Source organism: Pogoniulus pusillus, unplaced genomic scaffold (assembly GCF_015220805.1).
Source record: "Pogoniulus pusillus isolate bPogPus1 unplaced genomic scaffold, bPogPus1.pri scaffold_50_arrow_ctg1, whole genome shotgun sequence".
Taxonomy (NCBI): domain Eukaryota; kingdom Metazoa; phylum Chordata; class Aves; order Piciformes; family Lybiidae; genus Pogoniulus; species Pogoniulus pusillus.
Window position 1 is genome coordinate 237,155 of NW_026974708.1, and position 14,355 is coordinate 251,509.

At 54.0% G+C, this 14,355-nt stretch overlaps 1 protein-coding gene across 1 annotated transcript in view; it reads left to right on the forward strand.

Annotated features, from left to right (window-relative positions):
- The first annotated feature begins 9,288 nt into the window (after positions 1–9,288).
- LOC135174177 (zinc finger protein 345-like) overlaps positions 9,289–14,355 on the forward strand; it is a 33,817-nt gene continuing 28,750 nt past the window's right edge. Inside the window, exons 1-2 of the mRNA XM_064141406.1 lie at positions 9,289–11,054; positions 11,216–11,436. Coding sequence (XP_063997476.1) covers positions 9,289–11,054; positions 11,216–11,436 — 1,987 coding nt within the window. The remainder of the gene's footprint in view (positions 11,055–11,215; positions 11,437–14,355) is intronic.

Genomic DNA, 14,355 nt, shown 5'->3' on the forward strand with positions numbered 1-14,355 from the left:
CAGTCAGCAGCCCTCCAAACTTTTGAAACCTTCCACTGATTCGCCTCCCACTGGCAAATCCACTCGGTGGCACCTCTGAACGTGGAGTAGGAATCAGTGTAGATGGTTTCTGCTCCATGCTCTGCTGCTAGCATGAGGGCACGTAGTTCCCCCACTTGTGCACTGCCATCACCCTCCTCGGTGATAGCTTGGCCTGTGCCAATCTCCAGGGCTGCGGCTTTATAACACCATGTGCGTCCTACCCTCTGGGAGGATGCATTTGTAAACCACACTCCTGCTTTGTCAGAGTCTGTGGTCATTTCAGGAGCTACCTGAAGGCTTGTAAGGCTGGCCTAGCAGTGATTTGTCAGGTTTTATGGGCTGCTGTAATTTGGATACTTTCGTAGGCCCTTCTCTCAACAGCATGAGCTGTGCAATTCCCTCTAGGTAGGCATACCACTTTCTTATGGTAGCCTTCTGGGCAATCCCTTCTGGGGGAGGAGATCCTTTGAGGATTGCTCTCAGCAGAGGGAAAGGACCTTACACTACGATGTCTTGTGTAGTGCGGAGTTTCTCTGCCTCTTTGACAGCTCGAGTTAGGGAAAGGAGTCCCTTTTCCCACTCCGAGTACCGTGCCTCAGTCCCTTTGAATGCCGTGGATAAAAATAAGAGGGCTCTGCGAGGGCCATTGGGTCCCCTCTGGAATATCCCACAGTATGAGGCATGCTCTGAAAAGCCCCATTCCGACCTTAAGGCATCCTGTGGGTACAAAGGCCCCAGTTTCTGATAAGCCTTCAATTCATCTTTGAGAACTTTCAGGCTCTCAGTGTGTCGTGGAGTCCAATCCCAGACTTTATGCTTTTTAAGCAGATCATAGAGGGGACAGGTGACTATGGAGAAGCCTGGGATGTGCTTTCTCCAGTAACCTAAGGTGCCCAACAGCTGTTGCAACTCCTTTCTGTTATTGGGTATTTGGCCCTTTTCAATGTTTTCTAAAGTATCCCCCAGCACTGACACTGCACCTGCCACCCACCAGGATCCTAGGAATTTGACTTCCTCGCTTGGGCCCTGACATTTATCTCGTGGGATGGTTAGCCCCTGGTTAGTCAATAATTCTCAGATGGCCCTGGTTACTGAGCCCACCTGTTCTTTATTTCCTCCCACCAAGATGTCATCTTCTGGAATCTGGACGGTGTTTAGCAGTGCTGCTGGTGTGTTGTGCACTATGGTAGCACTGTGTTTGTACCCCTGTGGGAAGCTGTTAAAAGTGTATTGGATATCTTGCCAGGGGAAGGCAAACTATGGCTTGTCCTCCTCCCTCAGCAGCCATCCAGGTGCACCAGTGAGAGGAAGGGTATTGCTCTTAAGTTTCCTAAAACCTATGGTGAGCCTCCACTGTCCATTCCCTCTTGGAATTTCAGTCTCCTCTGCAGGGGCCCCAAAATAATTCCCCTGGATCCCCAAAATGACCTCTGTGCTCCCCAGGTGCCCCCAGGGCCTGTGGGGTGATTTCTTGCTGCTGGTTTTGGGTGGAGGGTGGCCATGGGGGTGGCAGCTCTGGTCCCAGCTGTCTCTGCAGGCCCTTTTCAGGCTGCCTTTGCCCAGAGCTGCTCCTTTGCCATCCTGCCCAGGGTGGGCACCCCCAGCCCTCTGCCAGGAGTCCTGGGGAGGCTGATGTGGGGGTTGGGGTCAGCACTGCAGCTGCTGGCAGGTGCAGGAGCTCCCTGCTGCCATCGTGGCAGGGTGCAGAGGCCCAAGGCAGGCAGCTGGGCACAGGCTGGGCCCCAGCAGGACAGGGCAGGCTGTGGCTGGCAGGGGCAGAGCTCTGCAGGCTGCAGAGGCAGCAGCAGCAAGCCCCAGGCTGGCCTCCAGGGGCTTTGTGTGTGCAAAGTGGAGCTGAAGCTGCTGAGAGCAGGCAGGAGGAAGGCCTGAGAGACACAAGTGGGCACCTCCTGCTGCTGCAGCCCCAGGGGCTGCAGGGCCTTGCTGGGCAGAGGTGCCCACACTTGGCAAGTGGTTGCCTCTGCCTGCCCTTGGGTGCAGGGCTCTGCCCATCGCTCTGTGGGTGTCCCTGTTGGGGACACATCACACAGATGGAGACACCTCAGGGGCCTGTAGTGTCCAGGTGGCCCTGCCCTGCCCAGCATTCCTGGGTCAGCCAGGCCCCATCAAAGCCCAAATGCTATAGACCCCCAGACCCCGCCCCAGCCTCAGTGGATTCCAATCCCAGCCACAGGTTTCCCCCCAGGTGCCCCAAGGGATCCCAATCCCAACCCCACAGCCCCCACCAGACCCCCCCTGACGTCCCCATAACCCTGCAGCCCCCCCATAACTGCACAGACTCCATCCCATGGCCTTACAGAGTGCTGCTGGACCCCACAGACACCCCCAGCAGCACCCCAGGAGCTCTGAAGCCAAACCCCACAGACCCTGGATCCCCACAGAGCTTCTCCAGCCCCACAACCCCCAACCCCACAGACTGTCCTGCCTCCCCAAACCCACAGATGCCCCCCAGCAGCCCCCCCCAGACCTCTCCCTGGTCCCCATCCCAGGACAAAACCCTCATCCCCAGGGGATCCTGATCCCAGCCTCAGGATCTCTCCCTGCAGCCCTCCTGAGTTTTTGACCAGCTCTGAAGGGATTTGTTGACTTTTGAAGCTGTTTAGAGGAGGTTTGAAGACATTTTGGTGACTTTCCAGGCATATTTGAAGAGTTCTGAGAACAGAAATCCTCCTGAAAACTTCTCCAGCACTCTGTTAAAGGAGTTTTAATGCCTCTTGGGGTGCTTTTAGGAACTTGTAGGAAGTTTGGATATATTTGAATGTTTTTTTTAGGGTGCCTTTAAGGAGTTGAAAGAGATGCTGATGGTTTTAATGCAGTTTGAAGCCTACTGAAGCCTTTGTCAAGGGTGTGAAAGGCTTAAAACAGCTCAGAACCCAATGAAAGTCTCTACAAAATGAATTATAGAATAGAACCAAGCAGGTTGGAAGAGAGCTCCAAGCTCCTCCAGCCCAACCTAGCACCCAGCCCTGTCCTAGCAGCTAGACCACGGCACTAAGGTCCCCATCCAGGCTTGTCTTGAACACCTCCAGGCACGGCGACTCCACCACCTCCCTGGGCAGCCCATTCCAGTGCCAATCACTCTGCCAATAACTTTCTCCTAACATCCAGCCTGATCCTGCCCTGGCACAGCTTGAGGCTGTGTCCCCTTGTTCTGTTGCTGGGTGTCTGGCAGCAGAGCCCAACCCCACCTGGCTACAGCCTCCTTTTAGGTAGCTGCAGACAGCAATGAGGTCTGCCCTGAGCCTCCTCTTCTGCAGGCTGCACACCCCCAGCTCCCTCAGCCTCTCCTCACAGGGCTGTGCTCCAGGCCCCTCCCCAGCCTTACTGCCCTTCTCTCAACATCTTCTAGTACCTTAACATCTCTGCAGCTGAGGAGCCCAGAACTGGACACATCCCTCAAGGGATGGCCTGAGCAGTGCTGAGCACAGAGGCAGAAGCAGCTCCCTTGTCCTGCTGCCCACACTGCTCCTGAGCCAGCCCAGGATGCCATTGGCTCTCCTGGGCACCTGGGCACTGCTGCCTCATCTTCAGCTACTATCTAAAAAAGAAAAGCTCTGAGGAGAGTTTATTAACTTCTGCAGTGTTTATGAGTGCTCTGAGAATGTTTTGGTGATTTTCAGGCAGTTTAAAACATTTTCAACTGTTTTCCACAGAATGAACCAGGTTGGCAAAGAGCTCTGAGGTCATCGAGTCCAACCTCTCATCTAAGCCTTCTTGTTAGCCAAACCCTGCCACTAAGTGCCTGCTGCAGCCTCCTTTGAAAGGTCCCCAGGGATGGTGACTCAACCACCTCCCCGGGCAGCCCATTCCAGTGCCAATCTCTCTTGCTGTGAAGGGAGCTGAAGAGAGAAAGAGGCCTGGGAACATCCCCAAATCTCTTTAAGATCAGTGTGAACAGTTGGGAACAGATTTCAGTGACTTCTGAAGAGCTTGAAACAGTTTTTTAATAGATTTTGAGGATTCTTCAGGTGGTTTTTAGCCTTGTTAAGCATTTTTGGAGGGTGTTGGGCTCTTAAGCTTAGAAACTCACTGAGATCTCTGCCAAATTAGTTTTTTTAGGAGTTTTGCAGAGCTTTTAATGACCTCATAATAAATTCTGATTATTTTAGGTGGTGTTGTTGGATATATAGTATGAAATGCAGTGATTTTATAGACTTGTGTGACTGGTGCAGCTCTTGTCCAGCCATGGACAGGAGAGACTTCAGTAAGTGCTGATGGAGAGTTGGAATGACCTTAGAGAGTGGTGTAGCCAATTAAACAAGTGTAAGCCTGGAGTCTGTGGCTTTCGCCTATCTCTGCTGCCTTAGAATTGCCAGACACAATATACCTGCCATAGAGCCCTGGCCAGAGGTGAGCTGTCCTTTGCAGGTCAGTCCTCTCCTCTGAGCCCTTTGCTCTCTGGCAGGGGCTGTGTCCTTCTTTCTCCATCAGCCCTGGGCCTCCAGGCTTGACAAGGTCAGAGTTAGCAGATCTGCCCTTGCTCATCGGATAAAGACTGCAGCTTTGGGGAGGCAGCAAGCCCCCAGTGCCCTGCTAATGATCGAATCAGTCAGGGTTGGAAGGGACCACAAGGATCATCCAGTTCCAACCCCGCTGCCATGGGCAAGGACACCCTACCCCAGATCAGTCTGGCCGGAGCCTCATCCAGGAGTCCTCAGTCCCATCCCTGGGCAACTCATTCCAGGCTCTCACCACTCTCATGCTGAACAACCTCCTCCTCACGTCCAGTCTGACTCTCCCCACCTCCAGCTTTGCTCCATTCCCCCAGTCCTGGCACTCCCTGACAGCCTAAAAAGTCCCTCCCCAACTTTTTTGGAGGCCCTCTTCAGATACTGGAAGGCCCCATGAAGGTCACCTGGGAGCCTCCTCTTCTGCAGACTGCACAGCCCCAAATCTTTCAGTCTGTCCTCATAGCAGAGCTGCTGCAGGCCTCTGAGCATCGTCCTGGCCCTTCTCTGGATGCACTCCAGCATCTCCACATCCCTCTTGTCACAGGGGTTCCAGCACTGGATACAGTACACCAGGTGGGATCTCAGCAGAGCAGAGTAGAGGGGGAGATCCACCCTGGCCCTGCTGTCCACATTTCTGATGCAGTCCAGGCTCTGGTTGGCTTTCTGGGCTGCAGGTGCACACTGCTGGCTCCTGTTTAGCTTGCCATCCACCAGCACCCCCAAGTCCCTCTCCTCAAGGCTGCTCCCCAGCCTGCCACTGCCCAGCCTGTAGTTGTGCTTGGGATTGCCTTGACCCAGCTGCAGGACCTTGCCCTTGCTGTTGTTGAACCTCCTGAGGTTGGCTTGTGCCCACCTCTGCAACCTGTCCAGGTTTCTCTGGATGGGTTCCTGCCCTCCAGTGTGTCTGCTGCTCCACGCAGCTTGGTGTGGGAAGCAAACCTGCTGAGGCTGCATTCAATGCCTCTGTCCATGGCACCCATAAAGCTGTTGAACAAGACTGGTCCCAGGACTGATCCCTGAGGGACTCCACATGTCGTTGGCCTCCACTTGGCCATGGAGCCATTGACAGCCACTCTTTGGGTGTGGCCATCAAGCCAGTTCTTTATCCATCCAATGGTCCACCCATCAGGCCCATGTATCACCAGCTTGGAGACCAGGATGTGATGTGGGACAGTGTCAAAGTCCTTGCTCAGGGCCAGGTCAATGCCATCAGTTGCTTGCCCCTCATCTATGAATGTTGTGACCTGTTCATAGAAGGCCACCAGGTTTGTCAGGCAGGATTTGCCCTTGGTGCATCCATGCTGATTGTAGCCAATCACTTCTTCACTATTCTCCTGTCTCAGTAGTGCCTCCAGGAGGATCTGCTCCATGATCTTACTGGACACAGAGGTGAGACTGCCTGGCCTGGAGATCCCTGGCTCCTCCTTCCTATCCTTTTTGAAAAAGGGAGTTCTGTTTCCCCTTTTCCAGCCAGTGGGCACTGCACCAGACTGCCAGGTCTTTTGGAATAGAATGGAGAGGGGTTTAGCAGCCTCATCTGCCAGTTCTCTCAGCACCTGTGGGTGTATCTCATCAGGTCCCACAGACTTGAACACTTTCATGTTCTCCAGGTGATCATGAACCTGATCTTCACTTACAATGGGCAGCAATTCCTTCCAGTCCCTGCCATTATCTTCCATGGCTCCAAGAGTGTGGCTGGAGGCCTTTGCAGTGAAGACTGAGGTAAAGTCATTGAGAACCTCAGGCTTTTCCACATCACTTGTGACCGTTTCACCTGTTTCCTTTCTGAGAGGCCCAACCTTCCCTGGGCTTCTTTTTGCCATTAATATCCCTGTAGAAATTCTTGGTGTTCCCTTTGACTTCCCTGGCTGGATTCAATTCCAACTGTGCCTTGGCTTTCCTAAGCAGATCTCTGGCTGCTGGGGCAGCTTCCTTATATTCCCCCCATTCCAGCTGCCCTTCCTTCCACTCCTTCTTGAGTTTCTTTTTGTGTGGCAGTGTGTCCAGGAGCTCCTTGCTCAGGCAGGCAGGCCTCCTGGCATTCTTCCTTGCTTTTCTCTTTGGTGGCATCCATTGCTTCTGGGCACAGAGGAAGTGATCCTGGAATACTGACCAGCTGTCCTGGGCCCCTCTTCCCTCTAGGGCTTCGTCCCATGATACCTTGTCCAGCAGATCCCTGGAGTGATCCAAGTCTGCACACCTACAGTCTAGGGTGGTGAGCTTAGAACACCTCCTCCTGGTTGCCCTGAGGATCTTAAATTCCACTGCTTCATGGTCACTGCAGCCAAGGCTGTCCCTGAGCCTGCCACGGTCACCAGCCCTTCCCTGTTGGTGAAAACAAGGTCCATCATAGCAGCTTTTCTTGTTGGTTCCTCTGCCATTTGGAGGAGGAAGTTGTGATCTGTGCACTCCAGGCATATCCTGGATTGCTGATACCTTGCTGTGTTGTCTGTCCAGCAGATGTCAGGGTGGTTAAAATGCCCCCACGAGGACCAGAGCTTGTGACCTGGAAGCTGCTTCTGTTGGCTTGTAAAGGGCCTCATCTGTTTGGTTCTGCTGGTCAGGTGGCCTGTAGCAGACCCCTACAGTAACATCACCCTGCCCTGTCTTCCCTTTAATTTTAACCCATACACTCCCAACCAGCTCAGCATCCTTCCCCAGCTGGAGCTCCACTGATTCCAGCTGGTGACTGATAAAGAGGTCTACTTCCCTGCCTATCCTTCCTAAGGAGCTTGTGCTCATCTGTCCCTACATTCCAGTCATGGCAGTCATGCCACCAAGTTTCAGTAACAGCCTCTATGTCATGGCATCCCAGCAGCCCTTAATTCATCCTGTTTGTTGCCCAAGCTCTGTGCATTTGCATAGAGGCACTTCAGCTGGGCTGGCTCTGGCCTCCTCTTGTGCCAAGTCCCCTTGATATCCTCAGATTGTCCTGGTGCATCATCCCTGGCTTGCTTCAGGGCAGCAAGTTGAGGGCCCTCATTAGCTCTCCATCCCTCTGCCTCTGGTGAGCTGCCTCACTGTTTGTCACCAGCCAGCAGGAGACTGTTAACCCCTTCCCCATTCAAATCTGGTTTAAAGCCCTATCCATGAGCCCTGCCAATTCCTGCCCCAGGATCCTTTTCCCCCCCTGGGACAAGTGCATCCCATTAGTTGTTTGCAGCTCTGGTGCCTTGTACACCAAGCCATGGTTGTAGAATCCAAACTCCTGTTGATGACACCAGCCCTGGAGCCATGAATTGAGCTCTTTGGCTCTTCCTAAATGTTCCCTTGTGCATTGTTGATGCTAGAGGGAGAGAGGAGAACACAACTTGAGCTCCTAGTCCCTTTAGCAGCTGCCCTAAGGTCCTGAAGTCTCTTAATTGATCATGAGCCTTTCACTGTTGCATCATCACTACCCACTTGAAAGACCAGAAGTGGGTAGTAGTCTGAAGGACTCAAAAGGTTGGGAGTTTTACCTCCAGTGTCCCTTAGCTGGGCACCAAGGAGGCAGCAGACCTCTCTATGAGGTGGGTTTGGTCTGCAGATTGGGCCTCCTGCTCCCTTCGTTAGGGAGTCTCCTGTAACATGACCTGTGGAGGTTTCATTTCAGGATGGGTTTTGATGGCTGGCCTGAGGCAACCTGCCTTTGGTGCAGTTTCTGGGCTTTCTGAGTCCTCCTCCTTGCTGCTGACCTGTTCCTCCTGCAGTCTCATACCTACTCTGCAAGTGCACTGTAGGCAGAGTGCTTCTTAAAGTAGTGCACTTGCTCCATTTACATTGTCTCTGTCGGGTGGAGACCTGTTCCCATTGGCCCTGCTCATGTGGGTTACTAGATGGAGGGTGAGAGGCTTGCTGATGGGAGGGTATCAGTCCCCCTGCTCCACTAAGAGGTGACCCCAGTTCAGGTTTTGTAGGGATTAGATTATGGAAAGAGTCAATTTCCCTTTTGCAGTCTCTTGTAGTTCTGAGTCTTTCCACCTCTTCTTTTAGTTCAGCCACCATGTCCATCAGGTCTCTGATCTGCTCACACCTAACACAGTTCTTGTCCCTGCCATCCTCCAGAGCAAGTGCCAGGCTCCAGCACTCACTGCAACCAGCTGCCTGAACATCTGCCTGCTTGTGTGGGGCCTCTGTTTGGGTGCCCACTGTTTTTCTGCGAGCCTTTGCCCGAGCAGTACCCATGGCTTTTGGTACCACCCTGTCCTCCCCAGCTTCTTTTTGGTGTTTTTTCCCCTGTCAGGAGCAGGCAGCTGCTGCCTCCTCTCCTCACAGCCACATGCCACCTTCTCTTTGGTTGTCAAGTGGTTTCTGCTGCAGCCTCTCCCTCTGCTACATGACTGTGCTCAGGCACGTAGGCAGCCCAAGCTCCTCCTCTCTTCAGGAGCTGTGGAGCAGGTAGCTCTTTGGCACCTGAAAAGAAGGGAAAGAGAAGCCAAAACAAGTGCCCAGAGCTGAGCTGGTCGCTGCTGCCTCCTCTTCTCACAGCCACACACTGAGTTCTGGACACCTCCCAGCCCCCTTCATGTCCTCTTCCTCACCACATCTCACCCCTCTTGACGTTTTAAGGGTCATTGGTTGTTCTGGGAATTTGGGGGCTCAGCTGCCTGTCTCCCAGGTGCTTGGGGGTCAGTTAGATGTACAGGGCAAGAGGGTAGGATTGGGTATGTAACATGGGGTCCAGAGGACTCAGCACAGGAACTGGGAATCTGACCCCTCCATTGTAGGAAGTCACACACAGTGTCCTTCCTTCTCTTCTCAGGCACTTGGGCCCCAAGTACTTTCTGAGGCCACAGGGGTGCCCTCCCTCAGCAGCATGGCTGCCCAGAAGGGCACAGATGAAATCCTGGAGGAGAACCATTTGAACAATAATTTAGAGGAGCCAAAGCACAGCCTTGAGGAAGAAGGTAATGAAGACATAGATCAGGAGGCCATAAAGGAGAAGGAAGAGAGTGAGTATGAGGAAGATGGAGAGGATGATGTGAAAGAAGATGAGAATGAAGTGGAGGAGGATGACAGTGAGTATGAGGAAGATGAAGAAGATAATGTGGAAGAGGAGGAGAATGAAGTGGAGAAGGAGGATGAAGAAGAGGAGGATACAGAGGAGGAGTGCAGAGCCACATCAGCCCACTCTGTGCCACTGGAGCAGCCAACTCAGTGCCCCAAGTGTGGGCAGAGCTTCCCACCCAGCTCAGAGGTGGCGAAGTCTCACTGCCCCCACCCCAGTGCCCAGCCCTTTGTCTGTGGTGACTGTGGGCACAGCTTCAGCCTCAGGTCCAAGTTCACCCAGCACCACAAGGTCCACAGAAGGAAGCAGCTGTACACCTGTGGTGGCTGCAGCAAGAGCTTCACTCGCAGCCTGACTCTCATCGCCCACTGGCACAGCCACACCGGGAAGAAGCCCTTTGCCTGCAGCGAGTGCAGCAAGAGCTTCCGGCACAGCTTGTGTTTCCTCCAGCACCGCCGTGTCCACACCGGTGAGAGGCCTCATGCCTGCAGTGACTGTGGCAAGAGTTTCCAGGGGGACTCGATGCTCACTGCTCACTGGCAGGTCCGTGCTGGTGAGAAACCCTTCAGCTGCAGCGAGTGCGGCAAGAGCTTCAGCGTCAGCTGCCACCTGTTCCGGCACCGCCGTGCCCACACCGGTGAGAAGCCGTACCGCTGTGCCGGCTGTGGCAAGAGCTTCTGTTGGAGCAAGACCCTCATCGCCCACTGGCGTGTGCACACTGGCAAGAAGCTGTTTGCCTGCACCAGCTGTGACAAGACCTTCAGCCACATCTCTCACTTCCTCCAGCACTGCCATGTCCACGCCAGTGAGCGGTTGTGCAACTGCAGTGATAGCAGCAAGAGCCTCAGTGGCAGCTCTGACCACAGCCAGCAGCTCTGCAACCACTTCTCTGAGGGCCATGGGCTGTGCAGCAGCGAGGAGAAGCTGCCAGATCCTGAAGTCATTACCAGCAGCTGCAGCAAGTGCCTGCAGAGCTTCAGCAACCACTCGGCCTTGGTGCAGCACAGGCGGACCCACAGGGGTGAGATGCCACATGGCTGTGCTGACTGTGGCAAGGGCTGCAGCTCCAAATTCAGTCTCACCCAGAACCACCAAAACAGAACTGGGGAAAAGCCATTCCAGTGTGCTGACTGCAGCAAGAGCTTTGCCCGCAGGTCCACCTTAGCCCGTCACCGCTGGGTGCACACTGGTGAGAGGCCTCATGTCTGTGATGACTGTGGTAAGACCTTCACCTGCAGGTTCAACTTAGCCCGGCACTGCCGTGTGCACGCAGGTGAGAGGCCTCATGTCTGTGGTGACTGTGGTAAGAGCTTCACCCGCAGGTTCATCTTAGCCCAGCACTGCCATGTGCACACAGGCGAGAAACCCTTCACCTGTGCCACCTGTGGCAAGAGCTACAAAAACAGATCCAACCTGACTTGGCACTGCCACACCCACACTGGTGAGAAGCCATACCAGCGTGCTAAGTGTGGAAAGAACTTCAACTCCAGACGCAGCCTCACCCAGCACCACAGTATCCACACTGGTGAACAGCCCTACCAGTGTGCTGAGTGTGGCAAGAGCTTCACCAGGAAGTGTAACCTCAGCAAGCACCATTTTATCCACACCCACAAGAAGCCATAGTGCTGTGTGGAGTGTGGGGCGAGCTTCAGTTCCAACTTCAACCTCACCCAGCACCGCCGTATTCACACTGGTGAGAGGCCTGTGGGGACTGTGGTAAGAGCTTCACCTGCAGATCTCATCTCACCCAGCACTGCCATGTTCACACAAGTGAGAAGCCTCATGTCTGTGGGGACTGTGGTAAGAGCTTCACCCGCAGATCTCATCTCACCTATCACCGCCATGTTCACACAGGTCAGAAACCCTTCACCTGTGCCAGCTGTGGCAAGAGCTATGTTCACAGGTCCAACCTCGCCCGGCACATTCGAATCCATGCCTGTGACCAGCCCACACCAAGTGACACAGAAATACAAAGCTCACAGCATTTTCAGGGTAAACCTGAGCCCCCTGGGGGACCTTTTGCAGCAGATTGAACTGAAATTGCCTCTTTTCACCTGCTTTTCTCAGACACAAACAGCTCCCTCCCCTTTTCAGCACCAATTAGTGCTGCGGAGAATAATTAGAGTGCTGAGTTGCCACAGCTGGTGCCACTGCTGCAGCTGGGCTGGGAGTTGGCTGTTTGCTCCCCCAACACTTAGGGTTTCCTAGAAGTTAAAGGAAAACCTCATCCCAGTGATAATGAAAATCCCAACTCTAATAAAGTGCTGTCTTTTGCTCCTTTTCATTTGCCATTTCTTCCCCCAGAGGCTGCTTTTGGGGGCATTGCTTCCCCGGGGCCAGGGGTGCAGCCATGTGGCTAGTTCAGGGAGGACTCCTGTGAGGATCTTGAGAAGCTTTGTGGGCATCTCAAAGGTATGTTGAGGAGAACTCAGAGAATTCCAGAGGCAGTCTTGCAGAGATATTGGGGGAATCTCAGATGGGATTCCATGGCACTAAGGGTGGGGAACAGGCTCAGGACCTCTGCTCTGGGCTCTGTTTCATCCCTATCCTGGGGACTGTGCTGCTTTGGAGGTGTGTCTCAGCTGAGTGCTGCCAGTCTGTTAGGGATGGAGGTGTCTGGGCTTGGGATGAACAGAGGGGAGTCCAGACCTGGCACCATTTACATCTAGGCATTGTGGTGAGGCCATCACAGCTGAAGGAAACAGATGCTGTCAGCCTCTATGGAAGTGCCTCAGAGTCCCCCAGAATGGGAGCAGGACAGCTCCTTCCCCAGTACCTTCCAGATCTTCCAACAGATTTCTGCCCCTCAGCCCTTTGCCTTCCATCCTGTCCATTGCAGCAGTGGTCCAAAATTCTCTTCCTGCCATGGCCACTCCCAAACACTATCTCAGTCCCCTTAATTTTATCCTTTGCACTCCTCTTCCTTCTGCTCCCACTGACTACCTCTCTTGAAGTCCCCATGTGCCCTTGTTTGGAATTCCTTTTCCCTTCTCTTGCATCCCACAGTCCTGTCCCTTCAATGCCTCCAGCCCAGTCCCTGGGGATCCACTAATCCCCCCCATGCCCTGTCTTTGGGACCCCCTTCCACAACCCCATCCTCTCTGAGGTGCTGTTCCTATCTCCATCCCCACCCCTGGTGGGTTCATGAAGAGGCATTCCTGGAGAACTTGGAGGAATGAGGCTGAGGGGAGCAGAAGAGAGATTCTCCTTCAGACTAGAGGAAAGCCATTGGCCTGGTGGAACCGAGGGCAGATGTGGCCCACCTGGAACTCCAGTGAGGTCCACTCCAGCTCACCCCTTTGCTCTCCCTCCATAGGCACTCCTGGATGATACTGAGGAAAATTCTGAGTTGGATCTGAGCAGTGAGGTGGACTTGGAGGGCATCCAGCCTGGAGAATTGCAGGGCATTTTGGTCCTCCCATGTCTTGCTGGGACTTGGAGGTATCCCAGTGTCCAACGATGTCTCCCTGCAGGTGAACATATTCAAAGTCAGGGCAGTGGACAGTGCCAAGGCAGGTAGCATGAGTTCTGCTGGCCCCAGATCCTCCCTTCCCATGGCCACAACACTCCAGAGCATTCCAGTGTGCTCCAGTACACCCCAGTACATGGCACTGTGACTCCAGAGAACTCCTCTGCAGCCCAGTGCTTTCCCAGGGAGGAGCCATTCCCCAGGAACCCCTTTGCATTCCTGTGATGGTTTGGGTGTTCCCCCTCCCCCACTTTGGAAGTCACCCAGACTAGACTCAGCCGGCTCTGGAAACTGAATGAAGCTTCTGTTTACAGCTCAGCACAATATACAAGCAGATCTTTGCAGCATGTACAGTTGTAGACAGAACTATACAAGGCAAAAGGTAATACAGAAACACAACTCCCCTCCCAGAAACCTGAGTCCCCAGGAGGGACTCCCAACTGCCCCTTCACCTTCTCCTTACCCCTCTCAACCTTATCCTAGTCCCAGGGCAGAATGGAGGTTTGACTGGGGGGGTAGGAAGCAAAGTGGATGAATGGCAGAGAGAGGCTGGAGAGAGAAATGCAACTCAGGCAGTTCCCCAGCAGAAGTGCCTTATCTATGTTTTGATTCTGGTTTTTATACATCTCAGCAAGCCTCTGAGTGAAGTAGACATCACCATTGTTTTCCTTCCACAGCCTGTGATCCAGTCCTTCTCACCTAAACATTCTAGCTAGCTTCAGACTAGCACAATCCCATCCATCCCAGCACAACCCAGCGCAGCTGAGGATACCCCAGTAGGCCACCACACACCAGGTGGGCCCCTGCCCAGGACTCTCACTGCTCTCTGTGCACCCCCATCCAAGCTCATCTATCCCAGAGGCATCTTCCCCAGGGACTCCATTGCTTCCCCCATCCTCCCAGTACATGCCAGTGCAGCCAGACTTGTCCCTAACCTCCCTTTCTCCCCAGCTGCCTGTGCTTGATGATCTGGTAGAGCTGCTAGAGGCTGCCAAAGCCATTCAAGCTGCTCTGTCTAGGTGAGCAGCACCAGTTCATCTCTAGCCCCACAAAGGATCCTGGGCCCTGGGGATCCCTGAGCCCTCTGGGCTGGGCAGACCTTGGGTGTGGGAGAGGGAAAGAGAGGGCACTGTCCCTGATCTCTATCCCAGCATGCACAGGACAGAGCTGGCCCTGTGCCTTTGCATGAGCTCAGTGGGGCTCTACAGACCCAGAGGGTCACTGTATGGGCCAGCAAGGGGCTCTGGTGCCACACAGACCCCCACAGTCACAGTGAGGACTGGGCAGGGCTCTGGGAGATTTGAGAGGGTCCCAGGACTCTGGTGACATCTGGATCTCAGGAGAGCCAAAGCCTCTCCTGGGTATACTGAGGGCTCCAATTGCTTTCTCCTTCCCCTGGGCTCTGC